The 20,953-nt window shown below is 45.8% G+C and overlaps 1 protein-coding gene across 3 annotated transcripts in view; it reads right to left on the reverse strand.

The window, feature by feature from the left end:
* The window catches only part of REEP1 (receptor accessory protein 1), a 114,903-nt gene that overhangs the window by 21,833 nt on the left and 72,117 nt on the right, over window positions 1-20,953 (reverse strand). For all 3 annotated transcript variants that reach the window (XM_068564380.1, XM_068564379.1, XM_068564378.1), the window contains exons 4-5: window positions 17,728-17,848; window positions 15,107-15,220 (exon numbers count right to left, since the gene is read on the reverse strand). In XM_068564380.1, the coding sequence (XP_068420481.1) occupies window positions 15,107-15,220; window positions 17,728-17,848 (235 nt within the window). The remainder of the gene's footprint in view (window positions 1-15,106; window positions 15,221-17,727; window positions 17,849-20,953) is intronic.

Raw genomic sequence — 20,953 nt, forward strand, 5'->3', positions numbered from 1 at the left:
TTAGTCAGAGGAGGGAGTGTATTCCTGGGAAAACCCAGACCTTTAAAAAGCTGATATTCTAAGTAAAACAATTTACCACCAATAGAATACCTGCCATTAGGGCCCACAGAACCCCGATTCAACAGTTACTAAGTTTGGTTGCAAGCCCTTCACGAGGTCCTCTTTTCCAGAGGGACACACAGGGGAAGGGACACCAGTGACAGGGACACAAGTGACAGGAGGGGGCTCCAGCAGAGCACAAAGTTTAGCCCACCTCACCTCACATGGTTTCTACTGCCTTCAACTGATAACAATGAGAATGAAGACAAAAGTGTGAGTCAGGCAATTGATAACAAAGCCGCCAGCATAACCACATTTCCCACTGGTGATTCAAATATTTGAAAAAAAAAAAAAAAAAGAGTTAGTACTTCCTTCTAAATTCCCACAGGGTTCCCACCTCGCTAACACAGTTAACCTCTACAGCTATACATGCTCCACATCAAGGCCAAGCAGGCTCCTTCTCAACATGCTGGAGGAAGGCAAGGGCCTCGTTCGTGACATAGAATTGGATTAACAAACAAAAGAGAGAGAAAGAATCCTTCCCACCATGGCATCAATCGTCAAATTCAATTCATTCTCCAGGCATGAAACAAACAAACCAAAAAACCAAATAAGTTAATTGCATGTTAGATGCTACCAAATCAACACAATAAGAGGCTCTGGGAGGAGGCTGGCTGGGCCTCGGCTCTGGGATTAACGCACATGTACACACACGGCTGTCGGGAGGAGAGACACCTGGCTCCGATCCAGACCATGGGCTGGTGGGCACAGGTGGCTGTTGGCCTCCCTTCCCGAAGGGATCAGTTTGGAGTTAGTCACATCTCTCAGCGGGGTTACCTGCCCTTCTCTGAGGTCCAAAGAGGAGACAAAAGGAAAGAATCCAACCACCTGATAAAGGGGAAAAGAAAAAAAAAAAAAAAGCCATGGGCACCAAACCGACAAAATGGGTTGAAGGGCGCCATGCTGCCCTGGCCTCCTACAAGTCACTCATTCACTCACTCACTTCTTCATTCCTTCATTCGCAGCCAACGCTGATGGAGTGTTCCTGAAGCTCTGAGTGAAGCCCCGCAGGGGAAACAAACATGAATAGGAAACATGACACGGTTCCTGCTCCCAAGGTTCTCACGGTCTGGCTGAGGCATCGAGACACAAACGCGTACAAGACAGCAAATGACAGACGACAAAACATGCGACAGAAGTTCAGGGGACAGAGACAGAGCACTGTTGGCTAGAATACCCGGGGAGGCCTCGTCCAAGAGCTCAGACTTGAGCGAGGCAAGGGCTGCACCATCAGAAAGAGAGGGAAGGACACTGTGGCCAGAGAGTGGTTGGAGCCAAGGTGTGAGAGTGGAAAACCCGGGTGCATTTGGGAAACTGAGATTGAACCAGTCTGAGGAGAAGAGGCTCGGGTGTTGGTGAGGAGTGGGAGATCAGTCTGGAAAAACTGTATTTTGCCTCAACTTGGACTTCCATGAGAGCTCCACTGAAGGTTTCTGGGTAGTGAGCAAAGTGAAGACAGTGGGATTTTAGAGTCATGAGAACATTCTGGACACACTGCGTGGCACACATGGAGAACGGCCCCTGGTATCTGCTCTGCCTTCCTTCCTCAGGTTGGAGGTGGGCACGTGGATGTCTGCAATAAAGACCGGAAGTGCCCTTAATGGGAGATGAAGTGCAAAAATGAACATTAACTGGTGAGGGAAGGCCGGGTGGGAACACTGGCCAACACCTGAGGCCAGGCTGGATCTGAGGTGCTGACAGCAGCTGCCGAGGACATGAGGACCTGGATCTGGGAAGTGACAGGGCTGTGCAGCACAATGACAGCACACAGATGAGCAGAGTCCCTGTAAAGCAGAGCAGGGCCTGGTCATCTGAGTCAGGCCAGCACCCAGGTGATGGGGTTCGGGGGTCACTGGGAAGGACTCCACCCGCAGCAGCTGTCCAGCCCTCATGTGTAGAAGGCCGCCAGTGAGATGCAGCTGGAAGCTCTGCTTGGTCCACGCTTCCTCCTTGGAGAGGCCAGGCCCTGAGGGGAGGTTAAAGTGGTGGCAGATCTCTCTTCAAGGAGCAGGAGTGGGGTAGGGGACCCAAAGGTGAGGCATCCACAAGACAAATTTGCTCAGTGAAAAGTGGAGCTACATTTACAACTTCCCACTTTATCACAGTGATGACGCTTTGTGTGTTTATTTGTTTTGCTTTTCAATATCCTAATTTCTTTTTTCTTTTTATTGAAGTACAGCTGATTTACAGTGTTATATTAGGACACAGTGATAAAGCTTTAAAGAAACTATCTTTAGTCTCTTAAGGTAACTTGCAACCCACCACCTGCATTTAAGCGTGGCCCCAGCCTTGCCTCAAGGCAAAGTGGGAGCCTGCCTTGGGGGCAGTTGCTGGCTGTCTTTTGCATATGAATGTACCTTCTTAACTCCTAGAGGTGTCCCAGATAAAACTGTTAGAAGAGCAGGCAGACAACCTTAAAAGCACCCTGGGCTGTGACTGGCTCTAGAATTCTCAGTGGCAGACAGGCATCCCTCAGGCTCTCAGCCGTGGGGCCTCAGGGCCTGGGGGTGTGATCCAAGCAGAATGTGGTCAGGAATTGTCAGTTCAGTGTGTGTGGAGGTGGGGGGGGGGGGCCATGGGGGTGTCTGGAGTGATGCAGGAACACAGGACTGGGAACTGGAGTATCCATCTCAGCCCAGCTCAGCATCTAACAGCAGCATGACCTTGGGCAGCATCTAACAGCAGCATGACCTTGGGCAGCATCTAACAGCAGCACGACCTTGGGCAGCATCTAACAGCAGCATGACCTTGGGCAGCATCTAACAGCAGCATGACCTTGGGCAGCCGCTCAGCACTGGGATCTCAGTGTCCTCCCCTGTGAAGTAAGTGCACCTAAGGCTCCTTCCTGTTCGTTCTCTCTCTCTCTCTCTCTCTTTCTCGGTGGGGACTGGGGCAGGGGCTCACGTGTTATATAGACGCTGCCACTCAGACACTGCTCACCTCAAGGCTGAGCAGGAGGCGGAAGTCGGGCCCAGAGCAATGAGGGACCTGAGGCCCAGGGTGGGAGAGTGGCTTGCCCAGGGCCACACAGCACAGGCAAGGTGGACAGGGAGGGACAAGGGCACAGGCAACGCCCCAACTGTGCCCAAGCTACCGCACCACAGAGAAAAGACGGGAAGAGATACACACAAGCAGGAGACAGCCTCGTCTCCACAAGAGTCCGGATTGTAAACAACTTCCCAATGCCAGCATCGGACTTGTTTCTCTTATTGGTTCAACAGTGAGTGAAGATCATGATCAACCTTAGAGAGCAAACTGACACAGGAGAAGTGACTAACAGGTAGCCTCAGCATGAGCTCTGCCTCCTGGGAAGTCTCTACGGACATCGACTCATGACTATTTTGTGGCAAAAACCATTATCATGCCCATTTTGCAGGTGAAGAGACTGAGGCTCATAGAGGTGCAATAGCAAGTGGGGGAGCTGGACTTTTTTTTTTTTTTTTTTTGGCCAGGCCGCGTGGCATGTGGGATCTTAATTCCCTGACCAGGGATCGAACCTGTACCCCCTTCATTGGAAGCACAGAATCTTAACCACTGGACCGCCAGGGAAGTCCTGGAGCTGGGATTTTTTTAACCTGGGTCTGCATATTTCCAAAGCCCATACTTGTTGCTAAGCATTGCTCTCCTGGCTGTGACAGCTAAAAATATGAACAGCCATCCTTCATTCCTTTACCATTTACTGTGCACCTAGTAGGGGTGCAGATAAGACATGGCTATAAATGACTACAAGAGGGCCACTGGGGTGCCATGAAGTGAGAGACCAGTTCCACCAGGAATCTAAGGAGGCTGCTGTGACGGAGGTGGCTCTTGACCTTGAAGGGTGGACAGGATTTCAAACAGGTGGGAACAGGGGCAGATGAACTAGCATCAGTAGAGGCAGGAAAGAGAAAATTCTAGAAACAGCAGAGTTGCTATTTCTAGAACAGCACTGAAGGTGGTGCTGTAAGTACAGTATACAAGAACCAGAAAGGTCAGGAGAGACTAGACAGGAAGGCTGGGATCAGGGCCAAATGCACAGGCCTCAAACAGGAAGGGAGAGTGGCAGTGACCCCTTGAGTGGCTACTGCAATAGTCCAAGCTAGAAGGGAGGGTGCCTGGAAGAGGGCCTGGAAGGAAGGAAGGAAGGGGTATCAAATGGGCAGGACTTGAAGAGTCAATCGGAGGAAGGAGGAGCATCAAAGATGACTGAGATTTGGAGCTTGGGGTCCAGAGAGGATGGTGATTTTGTCATCATCAGAAATTTGGGACACAAGAGGAGGGACAGATTTGGAGTTAGAGAGATGCTGACTGAAGGTACCAGGAGACAGGGAGGAGATGTTCAGAGAACCAGAAATGCTGGACTTGAGACCTGGGAGAGAAGCCGATCTGGGAACCAGGAGCATCAGGTGGTGACAGCTGAAGGTAAGGGAAAGGATGAGGTGGCTCTGGGATGGAGAGGAGAGCAAGGTGGGGCCCTGGAGAATTCCCCCCAACACTGAGGGAGTGAGGGGAGGAGGGAGGGAGAGACAGGAGACAGGATTCAGGGAGGAGGAGGTGACCGAGAAGGAAGGTGCATCGCCACAGCCAAGAAATAGCTCTTCCCACTCATGTTGATCCTAAAAGTGCTTTCTCAGACCTCCCAGGTTCAACCAGCCTCTTCTCAGAGGTCAGGCAGGCAGGTGGGCTTCCCTCTTTCCACTGGGACCCTCGATGCATCCAGTTACATATGATCTCCACAGGCAAACTTGGAACAGAGATTGGGCAAGTAATATCAGACCAGCAACTCCGCGTGAGTGCCAGCCCTTCTGCTGACTTGTGAGACTGAGTCTCTTGCTTGTTTTAATCCACCTCACCATCTATGGAGTGGAGTAAGGTGAGGTAACATTCCAAGTAGAAACGTCGGGAGGAAGACAGGGTGTTGAGTAGCAAAGGCGAGTGTGGTAGAACCACAGTGGACAAGGCTTGCTTGGTGCTGCTTCAGGTTGTTTCGGAAATAAGCTCCAGTGCAAGCTGATTTGTCTGGGAGGGAAGTATTCCCTACCCTCTACCTAAATTTTTTCAGCAGGTTGTCCATAACAGTTTATGTAGTCTTGGTGATTAAATGGTTGCCATGGTGAACTCTAAATATTATTTTTTTAAAATTTACATTAGAAACACTGCCCAAAGATGCTCTTTGAAAGGTTTTTTTAGTTTTGTTTTGTTTTTTAATTATTTAATTATTTATTTATTTATTTTTGGCTGTGTTGGGTCTTTGTTTCTGTGCGAGGGCTTTCTCTTAGTTGCAGCAAGTGGGGGCCACTCTTCATCGCGGTGCGTGGGCCTCTCACTGTCGCGGCCTCTCTTGTTGCGGAGCACAGGCTCCAGACGAGCAGGCTCAGTAATTGTGGCTCACGGGCCTAGTTGCTCTGCGGCATGTGGGATCTTCTCAGACCAGGGCTCGAACCCGTGTCCCCTGCACTGGCAGGCAGATTCTCAACCACTGCGCCACCAGGGAAGCCCTAAATATTAATTTTATGTCACACAGTCCTTGGCTAAAACAGAAGAAAGAGGGCTAACTTGACATAAGCTAGCGCAGAGGCTGGGAAATGTTCCTCTGAGGGGTGAAGGGACAAGCATGAAACTTCCTGGAGTCCTCAGCCACTTAGATTCAGCACACACAAGTGTGCGAAGCCAGACAAGGGAGACACAGGGACCCAGAAGGGACAGCAGTCTTCTCTTCTGCCTTGGAAATACATTCAAAGCATGAGTGGATACAGGGAGGTTTTATAAAAAGAAAATTAACACCTGCCCTCTGATTAATCGTAAACAGGTAGTTTTTGCTTTTGTCTTTTGTGGGGGTTTTTGGCAAGAAAAAAAAAACAAAGGCAAAGGCAAACAACTCCAGTCTGGTCAGAAGCCCCAAATCACTAGGCTTATGAACTTTCCAGAATGAGCTTCTGGTTCCAAGAATAAAGTTCCATGTCGTTTGAAAGCAGTATTTTTATTCAAGCAAGAAGTTTAGATAAAGCAGTGATGGATAAAAAATAAGGATCAGAGGGAGAGGACATTTTTTAAAACTATTTATGCTGAACTGTTTAAAGAGTTTGCTTTTAAAGCAAAATTGAGTGGGAATTTTTTTTTTTAATGAGTGGGGAAACACTATAATTTATCTCTCTGTGATTGTGCCTAGATGTTCAGATGCTAGGGCTATAACCAAGGCTTGGCTATACCCTGGTGGCCACTGACCATAACTGCAGGCAAAGTACCTGAGCTTTGGCTGGCAAGTCAGCAAAGTGGAGGTCATGGTGTGAAAGCAGAGCCGGACCAGGGGAGAAGATGAAGAAATGAAAGATCCACCATGGGCAATGCTATAGGCTGAGTCTCCATCTCCCTGTTTTCCTCGTGAACCTCATATACAGAGGCCCCAAAGGGCTGAGTGGGTAAGGGAGGGGCCCTTGTCAAAGCAGAGCACTGCAGGCAAGAAGATGGAAATAAGGCAAAGGAGAACCCAAGAGGCTAAACAGAGGGCTTGGGACAGCGTTGCCCAAGAGAACTTTCTGCAATGGTGGGAACGTTCTATCCCTGTGTCAGCCACAAGCCACACTGGCTGCTGAGGACTTGAAAGGGGGTGAGTAAAGACAGAGGAATTGCATATTAAAATTTACTTAATTTCAATTAATTTAAATTTAAATAGCCACACATGGCAAGTGCCTACCATTTTGGGCGGAGCAGGATTGGAGGCATCAAAAAGTTTATTCTTCAGATCAATCAACAAGGTTTAATGAGTGCAAAACACCAGAGAAGTTAGCAAAGTTTGGTTTTTGGTTTTGGGTTTTTTCTAAGCAAGAAACAAAGGAAAAGAGTCCAGAGTCACTCATGGCCAGAAGCTCACAATCTAACAGGAAATACTAGATTCTAGGGGGGAAAAATCCCACACGCAATCTGGGGAAGAAGCATCCCTAATTCACAGAATGCCAGCTCTACCTAGACCAGCTGTCTTAAACAGGTGACTTTAATAACGCTATTGGCAGCAGTGGAACTGTTCTAGGGATAGGGATCTCCAGGGAAAGTAAAAGGGCATTATTTTTCAAGTTATGAGACAGGTAAAAAGCAAGATTGGTTTACCAGGCCTGAGAAGTGGGCAGGTGGAAGAGACCTAGGATATGGTTCAAATGTCAAGGGGAATAAGGTGGCCTGGATACCTCACAGTTTTTTGGAAGATTTTTTTGATGTGGACCATTTTGCAAGTCTTTATTGAATTTATTACAATATTCCTTCTGTTTTTTTTTTTTTTTTATGTTTTGATTTTTTTGGCCACGGGGCACGTGGGATCTTGGTTCCCCGACCAGGGATTGAACCCACACCCCCTGCGTTGGAAGGCGTAGTCTTAACCACTTGACCGCCAGGGAAGTCAGTTTTAAAACTACCTGACAGTTTTAAAACTCTGGATCAATTGGTTTTTCTCACTATTGTTTCTCTTCCCGTGAGAATGTGTTTTGCTTAACTAATGAGTTTCTAGAGCATTATTTTTAAAAAGAGAGAGATTTCCAATTCTAGTCTTAAAAAGACGTGGGGCTCAATTTTCCCTCTGGGTGGAATTACTGGCTGGGAACCAGCTAATATCTAAGCTCAGAGCCAGCCAAGAGACTAGGGACACTTAGAAAGAAGGTACTAGCGAAGTGTGTCCCTAGGAAGGAGACAGAGCAGCTTTTGCTGAAAGAAAAAATGCATCCATCACTACTTCCTGGGGACAAGGATTAGACCTTGGGGAAAACTGGGGGGGTGGGCTGGGGGTTAATAGGCCTGGGGAGAAATTTCCAACGTGTAATTTTGTTTGTTTGTTTTAGCTTTTCTATTCTAAGATAAAACATTAACATTAATAACAACTTATATTTGTACAGTGATATGGTTTACAAAGCTTCTTCACACTTCATGATGATCCAAAAACCCTGCAAACTTTCATTTTTTTAGAGAAAGGGCTCAGGGCTCAAGGTTATAAGGAAAAAAAGAATTAACTAAAAGTGTAGGCAGAAGATCTTTCATTCTTCTGGTTAAGCTCTGCAGTTTCCTCCTGGGGAGCCATCAAAGGATGGAAAGTAGAGCAGATGAGGAAGGAGTGACCCTCCTCATCCGGTCACCTGGTCCCAGCCTCCCTTCAATCTGTCTGAACTCAGAGAGAGGCTCTCACTCACCTCACCCTCTCTCCTGCAACTGTTTGGCTAAATGCAGTGGATATTTACAGTGAGAACTGATTTGTAGGTTGAGGGTGTTTTCTGGGAGGAGACAGGCAGGGTCCAAGAGATGTAAAATGGAACCATGAGTAGGGCGACCATAAATCCCGGTTTGCTTGGAACAGACCTAGTTTCTACCTGTTGTTCCAGCATAATAATTACAGCACCGTTTCACTCTCAGATGTGTCCTGTTTGAACATTATATGGTCACCCTAGCCACTGTGACCAGGCAGAGTGTCTTTTTTTCACAAAATTGCTTTGATTGTTCCCCTGGGGTAATCGACAAGGTTGTTCTGGACTCAGCTTTCTCATTCTCAAGGTTAATGCTTCTAAGGAGCTAAATCTGCATCCCAGGAATGTTAAAGAAGTTAACTGTTTTAACCCTAATCACCTGTGGTGTATGGTTCTGGATGGGCCCTCAGGCAATGACCTGTAAAGAGTTGGCTGTTTATTTTATTTATTTATTTTTTAAAATATATTTATTTATTTTGCTTATTTATTTTTGGCTGTGTTGGGTCTTTGTTGCTGCACGAAGGCTTTCTCTAGTTGCGGTGAGCGGGGACTTCTCTTCATTGCGGTGCAAGGGCTTCTCATCGAGCTGGCTTCTCTTTGTTGGGGAGCAAGGGCTCTAGGCACAGGAGCTTCAGTAGTTGTGGCACACAGGCTCAGTAGTTGTGGCTTGCTGGCTCTAGAGCGCAGGCTCAGTAGTTGTGGCGCACAGGCTTAGTTGCTCCGCGGCATGTGGGATCTTCCTGGACCAGGGCTCGAACCCGTGTCCCCTGCATTGGCAGGGGGATTCTTAACCACTGAGCCACCAGGGAAGTCCGAGTTGGCTGTTTAAAAATCATCTGGGGAACTTGTTAAAAATAGAGATTCAAGGGCTCACTGCCTGAGATTCTGATTCAGCATATCTGAGAATCTGTTTAAAAATGAAAAACAAAGCTTCCCAGGTGGTTTGGATACTAAAGCCAGATTTGAACCCAGTGATGACTTATCATCCTTTGGCCGCGGCCTGGAGTGGTCCATTGTTACTATGGAAACCACTGATCTGTCCCTCAGCCAGGTTGAATTTTACTTCTTCTTTTTCTTTTCTTTTTTTTTTTTAAGTACACATCTGTTTCAAAAACAGAGGGTGTCGGGAACCAGCTGCAAGCTTACACAGTTCTTGCAGCTTAAAGCATGGCAAAGCCCTGCTTAATTCTTGACAGGACCCGAAAGAGTTATTAGAGAAGATATGAGTCTTGGCCCGTGAGGTTGCTTGCGGTTCCTCTAACTATAGTTTGTCCTTGGCATGTTTCGGTAATCACAGTCTGTTCTCACGCATGTTTATATTCTGGTTCGCAGAATGTTTTGTACTATAACTTCAACATTAAGGAAATACTGTCTGATGATTCTGTCTTGTGATTTTAACAAAAACATGTATTGCCTACTGCAATCTATAAAAAGAGTTTTGATGGGAGATAAAGTGTGTGTGTGCTTGTACACCACCCTCCTGACCCCGTCTCTTCTTAATCCCCTCACCTGCTCTCAGGACTTGTTCCTCAGTCTTACAGCGACTGACAAGTGGCGCCCGAACAGGGACCTGAGTACGTGGGCTGTTGAGAGGGACCCCGGAGATACTTCGCGTGCACGCATAAGGTAAATGAGATTGCGCGGGGGGATGTTTTACAGGTAGTTTTTCTTTCTGTTTTATTCTCATCAGGAGTAAAAATGGGGCAAACTGGATCTAAGGAACGACAACTGTTTGTTCAGCTACTGTACTCTATGTTATCCATTTGGGGCGTTAAGGTTATGCATAAACAGCTTGATCGTTTTCTTCATTTTGTGCAGGAAATTTGTCCATGGTTCCCGGAAGGAGGAACTGTTAATATTCAAACATGGGAAAAAATAGGTCAGCAATTGAAAACTTTCTATTCACTTCATGGACCTTCTAAGGTTCCTGTAGATACTTTTTCACTTTGGAATTTGATAAGGGACTGTCTTGACCCAACTCATGAGATTCAGAAGTTATTCAAAGCAGCGTCTTTACGCCGCTCTCCTTCTGCTCCTCAGTTACAAAATTTGTCTGAGGAACCTGAGCCTGTCTCTCCTACTGCGCCTCCCTTTTTGGCGAACATGCCATCCTCAGAGTCCCTGGAGGATGATGATAAATTATCCTCAGAGGATGAGGCTGAACTAGAGGAAGAGGCTGCACGATATCACAATCCTGATTTTGATGATGGCATTTTTGCAGCCCTTAAGAATGCACCTGGGCTTCCCTGGTGGCGCAGTGGTTGAAAATCTGCCTGCCAATGCAGGAGACACGGGTTCGAGCCCTGGTCTGGGAAGATCCCACATGCCGCGGAGCAACTAGCCCCGTGAGCCACAACTACTGAGCCTGCGCGTCTGGAGCCTGTGCTCCGCAACGAGAGAGGCCGCGATAGTGAGAGGCCCGCGCACCGCGATGAAGAGTGGCCCCCGCTTGCCGCAACTAGAGAAAGCCCTCGCACAGAAACGAAGACCCAACACAGCCAAAAATAAATAATAAATAAATAATACATAAAAATTAAAAAAAAAAAAAAAAAAGAATGCACCTGCGGGATCTGAAAACTTCCCTATATTAGATAAAACTTCATTTACTGCTCTAGCCCAAGCTTTAACTTGGGTAAAACATTTACATGATGTTACTCAAGATGCTTGCCTAGCGCCTGCTGCGAATTCTTCTGGTTTTTCCTTGCCAGCAAAAGTTCCTGATGAGCTTCCCTCAGTGGCTCTGGGGTCTATGTCTGTTTCTTCTACTTCCTCTCTGCCTGTGAGTCTTCTCCACTCCAAACTGCTTTATTTCAAGCTTCTAAGCAGGGGGAAGATATATCTTCTTTGGGGTTTAAAATAAAGAAGGGGGAATATACCACAACCCTGCACAATTTATTGCGACGTTCTTTATATACTTTAAATTTTTTTAACGTAGATAAGCAAGGACAGACAGCTGCAGAAAGATTTTGGCATCCTCGTGCCTTGCCTTTTGCTGAAGTCCGTTGGCGGGATCCTCTTACTAATCAATGGAATGGTCCAGATCCTGTATTAATATGGGGACGAGGGCATGTTTGTGTGTTTCCTAGGGACGCTGAGGATCCTCGTCGGGTGCCTGAGCGCCTGGTGAGATTCTATGGATCTGGACCAAATGGAGAACTCCCTTCCCTGCATTATGGATCCGGACCTGATGGTGAATTCCCTCCCCCGCCATATGAAGAGAATGGGACTCGACAACATCCTGTTAGGAATTTAACCGCTTTTGTTACGGCTTGTGTTCCATCACCCTATGCTATTCTTACTGGTTCTGTGTACGTTTTCGAAAAAAAAGGGTTTTATGACATACGTCGTGTTAATTGTAATTTGACAAATTGTATAACCACGGGGGAGTCCAATCGGGGATTTCTTCTTGTTCATCAGCCTCCCTTTGTTATGCTCCCTGTAAATGTTGCAAGTCCTTAGTATTCTAATTCAGGTTTGCAGGTCAAACATGAACTTCCCCTTCTTTTACAATGGCCCGAGTGATCTTGGGGGCTACTTATAGCTGGAATTACAGCGCTCATTGCAGTTATCGCTTCTGTAGCTGCTTCTGCTACTGCGCGGACTCAAAGTATCCATACTGCCGCATTTGTGAATAACTTAGCCACTAATGTCTCTAATGCGTTGGGAACTCAGGACTCTATGGATAGAAAATTAGAAAGTCGTGTTAATGCATTGGAAGAAGTTGCTCTCATTCTTGGAGACCAATTAGCTGCTTTAAAAACTGCCTTTTCTATGCATTGTCATGCAGAATTTTCTGCAATCTGTGTAACCGCTAAGCCATATAATCATTCGCAATGGCCTTGGCCTCAGATTAAGAATCATTTACTGGGAATTTGGTCTCATTCCAATCTATCCCTTGATATTGTTCGCTTACATGAGGATATCACAAATATCCAGCATGCAGCTCCCCTAGACGTAAATCCAGTGGAAATTGCTCGAGACATATTTACCCAGATTACACGTACTTTTGCCCCGAGTTCTCTTATTAACCTCCTTTATCCTATAATTGTTATTGGTACTTTAATATTATTGTGTATTTGTTGTTTTCCAGTCCTCCTGCGAACTGACTTACGAGCAGTTGCAGAACTCCGAGTCGGACTCTACCACCTCACTTTAAAAAACAAGGAAGGGGGACATGTTGGGAACCAGCTGCAAGCTGACACAGTCCTTGCAGCTTAAAGCATGGCAAAGTCCTGCTTAATTCTTGACAGGACCCGAAAGAGTTATTAGAGAAGATATGAGTCTTGGCCCGTGAGGTTGCTTGCGGTTTCTCTAACTATAGTTTGTCCTTGGCATGTTTCGGTAATCACAGTCTGTTCTCACGCATGTTTATATTCTGGTTCGCAGAATGTTTTGTACTATAACTTCAACATTAAGGAAATACTGTCTGATGATTCTGTCTTGTGATTTTAACAAAAACATGTATTGCCTACTGCAATCTATAAAAAGAGTTTTGATGGGAGATAAAGTGTGTGTGTGCTTGTACACCACCCTCCTGACCCCGTCTCTTCTTAATCCCCTCACCTGCTCTCAGGACTTGTTCCTCAGTCTAACAGCGACTGACAAGAGAGCATTATTTTGGGGAAAGAAGAGTGTTTTCTCTCTCAAGATATTTAGAGAGGAAATGCAAATTTCCCACAAGGCAGAAAATTTTCTTGTCTGAAACCAAATTCAGCAGATAGCAGGCGTCCCTCACTACTTTAGCCCAACTAGAAAGAACTAATGAGCAGTTATTTTCTGAGGCAAGTTTCAGACTATCTAGAGCTTCCTTCAGGTTAGTTGTAAGGTGCCCGGCTGGAGGCCTAGGCTCACGGGCTTCCCTGGTGGTCAGAGGGACTGGCAGTGACTGGCCAAGACGGTATCAAGACTCAGGAGGCTCCAGCTTGAGGCAGACCTGGAAAAGGATGGCCCTACAGAATTACCATAAGAATATAATTTACACACAGGGCTGAGTGGCCTGGTGACCCGTACTGAGCCGCCCTGATAAATATACCACATTGATGTTCTACAACTGAGCTGAGAAAAGAGCAGTAACCTATCTTCCTTCAGGTGCAGAAGCAAAGAAGATGGGGTGGAGAGAGGGCCTGGGAGCCTTCTGTAGCTTTATGTGGCAAAGTTAGCCTGATGAATTCAGAACTTAGCAATTCTGAGTTCTCTTTTCTTTCAGCTTAAACACAAAAGCCTAAAACGATTGCACCTCAAACAGAAGGATCTTGGAATTCACTGCTCTTTGTAAATCCTGATACATCTCCTCCAGATACCAAAGCGGAATTTCCCCTCCAATGATAATCATTGGGATTCATCGCTTTGCCAGCTACTGTTGTACCTAAGGTGGACAGGGACCCTCCAGGTACCAGCGGAACACTTCACTATGGTTCTGTGTTACAGAAGCACCTGGTCCTTCTCTGAAATAGGAATCACTCCCCTTTGGTTCTCCTGTCTCCCCGCCAGCCTTTGTCTGCAGAACTCCTTGACTTTATGTGGAAGGTGCTTTTCAAACTCCCAGCCCTGTGTGCTAAGTTTTTCTCCCAGAAATGCTCCTAAAGTGCCTCTCCCTGGTTCAGGGCCCAGAAAACCCAGCTCAGTCCCCTGACCCAACTGGCTATCAACACCCTCCATCCGGGTGGGAGGGAGGGAGACGCAAGAGGGAAGCGATATGGGAACATATGTATATGTATAACTGATTCACTTTGTTATAAAGCAGAAACTAACACACCATTGTAAAGCAATTATACTCCAATAAAGATGTTAAAAAACAAACAAAAAAACAAACAAACAAAGAAAACACCCTCCATCCCACCATCCACCGGGAGCCCATGGATCATGAAAATCTGTATTAATCGTCCTCTTCCAAACCCTTTCACAGCTCTACCCTCTCTTTCCCCCAAACCCTCACATCGCCACCCAGGACTCATAGCTTCCCTTTGCTAATACAGCTCACCTCCCAACCATCGTATCTCTCCAGACATAAGCGTAACTGCCTTTCCTCCACCGTCAGCCAACTGTAGACCCCTACTCTACCTTTGGATTTGGAGGAAGGTGTTGTCACCAGGAAACACTAGGGCAACCTGCTGAATTTGCTCTGAGAGTAAACATCTACCAATTTAATTTTTCAGGGCTGAGCACATAACGAGAAGCTGACAAAACGACAAGGAGAATGTGATGGGAGAGGAGGCTGGGAAGGAACACGGAGGGCCTTTGAACAGGGCTGGGTGGAAAAAAGAAGGAAGTAATTGCTTATATCACAATATCCCACAAGAACAGTATTTATTTCAAACCTCCTCTACCTCTAGTTACTGCTGCTACACATATCATTGTCCTCCACCTTTGAACCACTCAACTTATTCTAGGACCCTGGGTTCCTTCCCCTGGATCTGTGGGGCCACGTGAGCATGGAGTGCACCCACTCACTCAGGTAATAAGTCTCTGCACCTGTCTATTTAGGTGACTCTCCCAGGGCACCCTAGGAAATTGCAGAGAAGAGCTCCCTCCCCTCCCCTTCTCTCTTCTCTGCATCCAAGGATTACACTCCAAGTACTTTAGAGGTTCTTAACATGAGACCCACAGATGAGCTTCAGGGGCTCTGGGAACCTCTCAATATTGCATAAATCATTTGTGTGTGTGGGTGTGCAGTTTTCTGGGGGCAAGATTCACCCTTTTTCCCCTCAGATTTTCAATGGGACCCCAAAAAGGATGAGGAAGCTGATTGGTCCTTAGCCTGTCTCTGGGCAAGTTACAGCCATGGTGGTCAGGTCCCAGCATGGTACCTTGGAAGCAGCCATCACCGCCGCCGTGGCCGCCACGTTCAAGCCTCGCTTCCCAAAGTGCACAAGGGCGTCATAACTTCGGTCTTTTGCTTGGACCAGGCAATCATCGATTTCCTGTCAAAGGAAACCAGAGGCACACTGAGTTGGAAAGCTCAAATAAATCTCTGTTTTTTCTCCCTTCTCCTGAGTGCTGAGCTTCGGGGCTTGCCCAATCACTGATTCTCTCTGGCATTGCCATTAACTGGCTGTCAGACCTGGGCAAGTACTTAGCCTCTATTCACGGTTCTGTCTTCTGAAAAATGAGGACCCTGGTGGCACCTAACTTGTGGAGCAAGGTGAGGATTACATACGATCATTCCAGGAAAGCACCTGACACAGTGGCTGGTTTCAATAACCAACAACCATTGTCATCTTCCTTATCTCAAGGAGGTCAGGCCCCGGCAGCTCTGAAATTCTATTATTCCATAGCTATTTCATACAATATCCAAATCCCTCCCCATGTATATATCGATGGGAGGGATTAGGACGTAGAAAGAAATAGGTGTTATTTTTGTTGATAGAGAAGATCATTTTACAGATAACAAAATAAAAGCAGAAATTAGAAGTCATCTAGCATCACACCACAAGGTAAAGGTGAGGTGGGAAAGAGGATTGACATCTACTTCAGGGACCAAGACCAAGTAAGATATTGGTTTAGTTCAAATTTGAATCAATGCTGGCTCATTCTTTTTGTTTGTTTGGTTTGGGTTGGGTTGTTGTTGTCACTGTTTTAAGAAAACAGCTGTTGTGTAATCACAGGAGCTCATTGCAGAGTTCAGTCAATGACACTTGGCCTCCATTTCATTTGAAGTTCAGCACATCGGTGCACTTCCTTCGCTTTGAGGCATGCAGGTGGGCAGTCAACCCCCTGCCTTGTCCTTGTTTAAGCTTCTTCAGGAAGTCACAACACTAAGTTTCCATTGTGACCCCTGGCTGACTCCAGAAGTGATGCTTGGCAGCTCTTAAGGGTCAGTCACCTTCATTTCAATGGAAATTACAGTGGCAGCTTCAGGGTAAGTCCAGTGTTTGGAGAAAGGGAAGTAGGAAGAATAGAGATTTGATAACCAGGTCGAGACAGGGATTACCATTCCTCAAAATCCACCCGCTGAGACGGGAAGTGTGTCCTAGTTCCTAAACGGATTCTCAGAAACATCTACAGTAGGCTGCTCATCCAACCGATATACTCAAAGGCTTCCCCTGGAAGTCCAAAGTATCCAACTTTCAGAAGCAATAGAAATGAATATATCAAGCTACCAACAGTGCTCCTAATTCACACTGTAGAATCCTACCACACAATCAGTTTAGAAAGTCATATACTATCATTAATGAATTATACAATGTTGGACCCAGTAATCCCACTCCTGAGAATTTATTCTAAGATAAGAAGCCAACAGAAGGAACTATATACTATGTGTGGTGATTGTCGTGGGTCATTAGGAAGACCAAGTGAAAAAGGATGATATGCCATGGTGTCTAAGATCTCAGAAGATAAATATTGCATCTGCTCAGCTTTTTTGTTGTTGCTTTTTGATTTGGAGTGGTTTTTTGTTTTGTTTTTTAATGTACGCTTAAAATTTTATTTTAAAGAAACGTTTCACAGACTGGATTGAACTTAAAAAAGGAGCTACCAAACGAATTAATAAGACAGAGGTCATGTTTATTTTAGTGGTCTCGGCATCTACTATTGTATGAAATCTTAAGAAAACAATGGAACAATCCATTGAAAGCAAATCCGGCAAACTAGGTTCAGTGGAGATGTTAAACAAAAAATAATTTTATAGACAGTGACATTATCTTATAAGTAGCTTAAATTTCTTTTCAAGAGGTGTAAGTTGTAATTCCTCCTTGAATCCTTAGTTATTGTTGACCCCTTCCTGCAATTTCTCCCTATCTTATTTTTTCCATCTCTGACAATAGGCAAACCTACATTTTCATTTCAAGGATGTATGTGAAGTACTTTGAAGCGAAGCAAACACAAAAGATAAACAGCATGAAACAAATTATTATGACTATTCTCATTAATACTTATTGACTGATAATTACTGAAGAAGCAGGTATTTCATTGGTAGCATACATTTTATCATTGAACAATAAAGCAAACGTACTAGAAATTTATTATATTCCAGTCTCTGTTAGCAGCTATCTGGGTACAAGTTCAAATCATTTAATCTCTCTAGGCTTCAACTCTCCTGTTTATGTTAAGTTTTTGAAGTATTTCAATAGTCTACGTAAAAATCCTATCTGCAAAAGGATAGGGGCTGAGCCTGATAAAAGGAAGGAAATTCAGTTTGGGGAGTTGAATTATGAGTGAACCTTTTCTGTTTTTTATTTCAATGTATGGAAATGTTTTACAATAAATAATGATGAATAATATCCTTTTGAGAATTTCACCACTATTTCTAAACAGGTCATAAAAATAGACTTAAAAAAGAAAGATTAGAAGGAACAAATGTTGGAGGGGGAAAATAAGAGTCAATTGAGAGTCTCCTGCAATAAAACAATCTGCCTTTTTTTTTTTTAAATCACTTTAAAAAAATTTTTCACTCGCTGGAAGGAGTGCAAGGCAGAGCAACATAAATTACCTTTTCTTTTGAAGACAGCGTGGGATGTACAAACTTCCTATAGAGGAGGCTGGAGCCTTTTGTGTAGGGAGACAGCAGCCAGGCTACAAATGCTATTTTCAGTTCATAATAGAATGGAAACCTGGAGAGAGATGAGAAAATACACATTCCATTAGGTTCTCGGCAACTCCGCCCTGAGACTTTGAAACATGAGACCTGGGGGCATAGACACCTCTCCTGCCTGCACACGGCCGCCTGGCCCCCAGATTCCCATGAAGGTGTATGCACACACAAGCACATCCAAGGCACAAGCCCAAGGCCTCTTGAAAGCCAGTTCATTTTTTTCTTTTTTTTTTTTCTCTTTGTCCATACAGCTCAGCTTGTGAGATCTTAGTTCCCCAACCAGGGATTGAACCTGGACCCTCAACAGTGAAAGCACTGAGTCCTAACCACTGGACTGCCAGGGAATTCCCAAAGCCGGTTCGTGTTTTCTTTTGCTGTCAAGCAAGCCAGGGACCTGGGGTCTCTCCAGCAATCACCCTATGATCGTGCTTGACAACAGCTGGAGCTTCCTTCCGAGCTCTGCTCATTTCGGTTGGAGCCAGGGCTCCTGTAGGCCCAGATGCCACAACCAGCCGTGCCCAGTTTCCCGGTCGTTCACTCTTCACTGGAGGCCAAGAAGGATTTTCAGTAGGGTGGAGCTGACAAAGAATCGCCAGACTAAGAATGAAAGCCTCCCCTCCTTGGCTACCTTCTTAGTCCCCAAAGAGGCAGGGATGGGAGCCCAACTCTTGCCAGGAAAGAGGACGCTACTCACCCTGCTCAAATCAACAGCAGGCTGGCGGGGAGGGGGGGAGGGATCAATTAGGAGTTTGCGGTTAATATATACACACTACTATATATAAAATAGATACCAACAATGACCTACTGTATAACACAGGGAACTATACTTAACATTTTGTAACAACCCATAAGAGAAAAGAATCTGAAAAAAATATATATATATATATAACTGAATCACTTTGCTTACACATGAAACAAACACATCATTGTAAACCAACTACACTTCAACTAAAAAAATTAAATTTAATTAAAAAAACCAACAGCAGGCAAAAAGGTCTTGATCTTTTTGGTGCCAAAAGAAAGAAGCGTTCAGGGGCTTCCCTGGTGGTGCGGTGGTTGAGAGTCTGCCTGCCAATGCAGGGGATGCGGGTTCGAGCCCTGGTCTGGGAGGATCCCACATGCCGCGGAGCAACTGGGCCCGTGAGCCACAACTACTGAGCCTGCGCGTCTGGAGCCTGTGCTCCGCAACAAGAGAGGCCGCGATAGTGAGAGGCCCGCGCATCGCGATGAAGAGTGGTCCCCGTTTGCCGCAGCTAGAGGAAGCCCTCGCACAGAAACGAAGACCCAACACAGCCAAAAATAAATAATAAATAAAAATTAAAAAAAAAAAAAAAAGAAAGAAGAGTTCAGGGTACAGATAACACACGATTCTGAAGTTTAAAGTCCTGCATGCCATTCGTTTATGCATCCCATAAACACTCACCCGGCACCCATAAGCGGCAGCTGGTGCTGAGCACCAAGGAGACAATGGGGAGCAAAGAAGGCCTGACCCCTGCTCTCTTGGAGCTTCCAGTATAGCGGGAAACATAGACAAGGTTCTGGCGTCCTTGGAACTGGTAGTCCAGTCAAGGAAACAGAGATTGCTCAAAGCATCACAATTAACATAGAATAGCAACCTGAGACAAGTGCCATCACGGGCCTCTGCTAACCCATGTGGTGCCTCTGCACGTGTGAGGAAAAGCCAAGTCCTTCAGCTGGATGCAGTCCTGAGAGCACATGGCTTGCAAGCAGGGCTTCATCCGAATTTCAGCTCCACTCGCCTCCTTGGCCAGATATCTTGTGCTATGAACAACCTGTGCAACCATACTTGGCAGGCTGGATGGGTATTAACCATATTTTTAAACTTTCTGTACTCTGATGCTTTGACATCTTGGGACCTTGCTGACTCTGGAGAGACTGCCTCTCCCATGGAAACCACAATACAGTCTCTTGCCCACACTTCCTGCCTCTGCTTCCTGATCAGCCCCGTGCTTCCCCATGTGGCTCTGCGCAGCGGGCTGTACCTCTAGGGATCTGTGAATATAACGAACTTATTCCTTCATGATAGTCATTTCTGTGTCTGCATGTCTTACCAGACCTGAAAACAAAGTCTGGGTACCATCAAAACAGATGCGATGAGGGAAAGTGACACCTGGGCTAGTCTGAGGAATCAGAAAAGTAAACCCCTCTCAGGCATCCTTCCTGATAAGAGAGCCAAAACAAAGAGCAATTTCTAGCAAGTCACTTCAGAGCCCTTTACCTCTCAGGTCACTCCAATCAGCGGCTCCACCCCCTCCTCCTTTCCTCATCCTAGTTCACTGCCCTCTGCTTCTGGCAGGCCCTTCCTGAACATTCCCTTAGCAACTAAAGGACACTTCCACGTCAAGATTGTTTAATGTTTCACAGCCAGAAAAGGGAAGGAGCTGAAGGAAGAGAGGTGTGATTCTCCCATAATTGAACACTCTGGTGATGAACAATGAAGGAAGTTTTGTCTGGAAAACAAGTATCTGTCAGCCCCGAGGGACAAATGAACCTGCAAAGCTCAGGTATCAACCCAAGATTCACGGATAATCCCAGGGGGTTCTGTCACACTGTTGCTCTTTTGTTTATTACGTAAAAGACGGGTTTTTAAAAAAAATAGGTCATGCGTGCACATAGTTGAAAAAATTCTAGAAGTCCCAAAGCGTATATAGCAGAGTCTCCTTCCCATCCTGGATGCTTTTCCAAAAGCATAAACATCACCAGTTTCTTGTGCATCCTTCCAGAAGTGGACTAGGGCTAAGATAGACAATTGTGTGGGTATATATGACTCCCGTAATGTCCCCCATGCTCACCTAGTGGCATTCTCTGCACCCCTCCTACACCTTGCTTCCCCCGACCGCACACACACGATTAACAGTACACTTTGGGGATTTTTTTTTTTTTGGCTGCACCGCGTGGCTTGCGGGATCTTAGTTCCCCAACCGGGGATCGAACCCGGGCCCTGGAAGTGAAAGCGCGGAGTCCTAACCACTGGACCGCCAGGGAATTCCCCAGGCCTCACCCTTCTTTTTTTTTTTTTTTGAATTTTTGAATTTTATTTCATTTATTTTTTTATACAGCAGGTTCTTATTAGTCACTCTTTTTTTTTTTAAATTAATTAATG

Source organism: Eschrichtius robustus, chromosome 15, assembly GCF_028021215.1.
Source record: "Eschrichtius robustus isolate mEscRob2 chromosome 15, mEscRob2.pri, whole genome shotgun sequence".
Classification (NCBI taxonomy): domain Eukaryota; kingdom Metazoa; phylum Chordata; class Mammalia; order Artiodactyla; family Eschrichtiidae; genus Eschrichtius; species Eschrichtius robustus.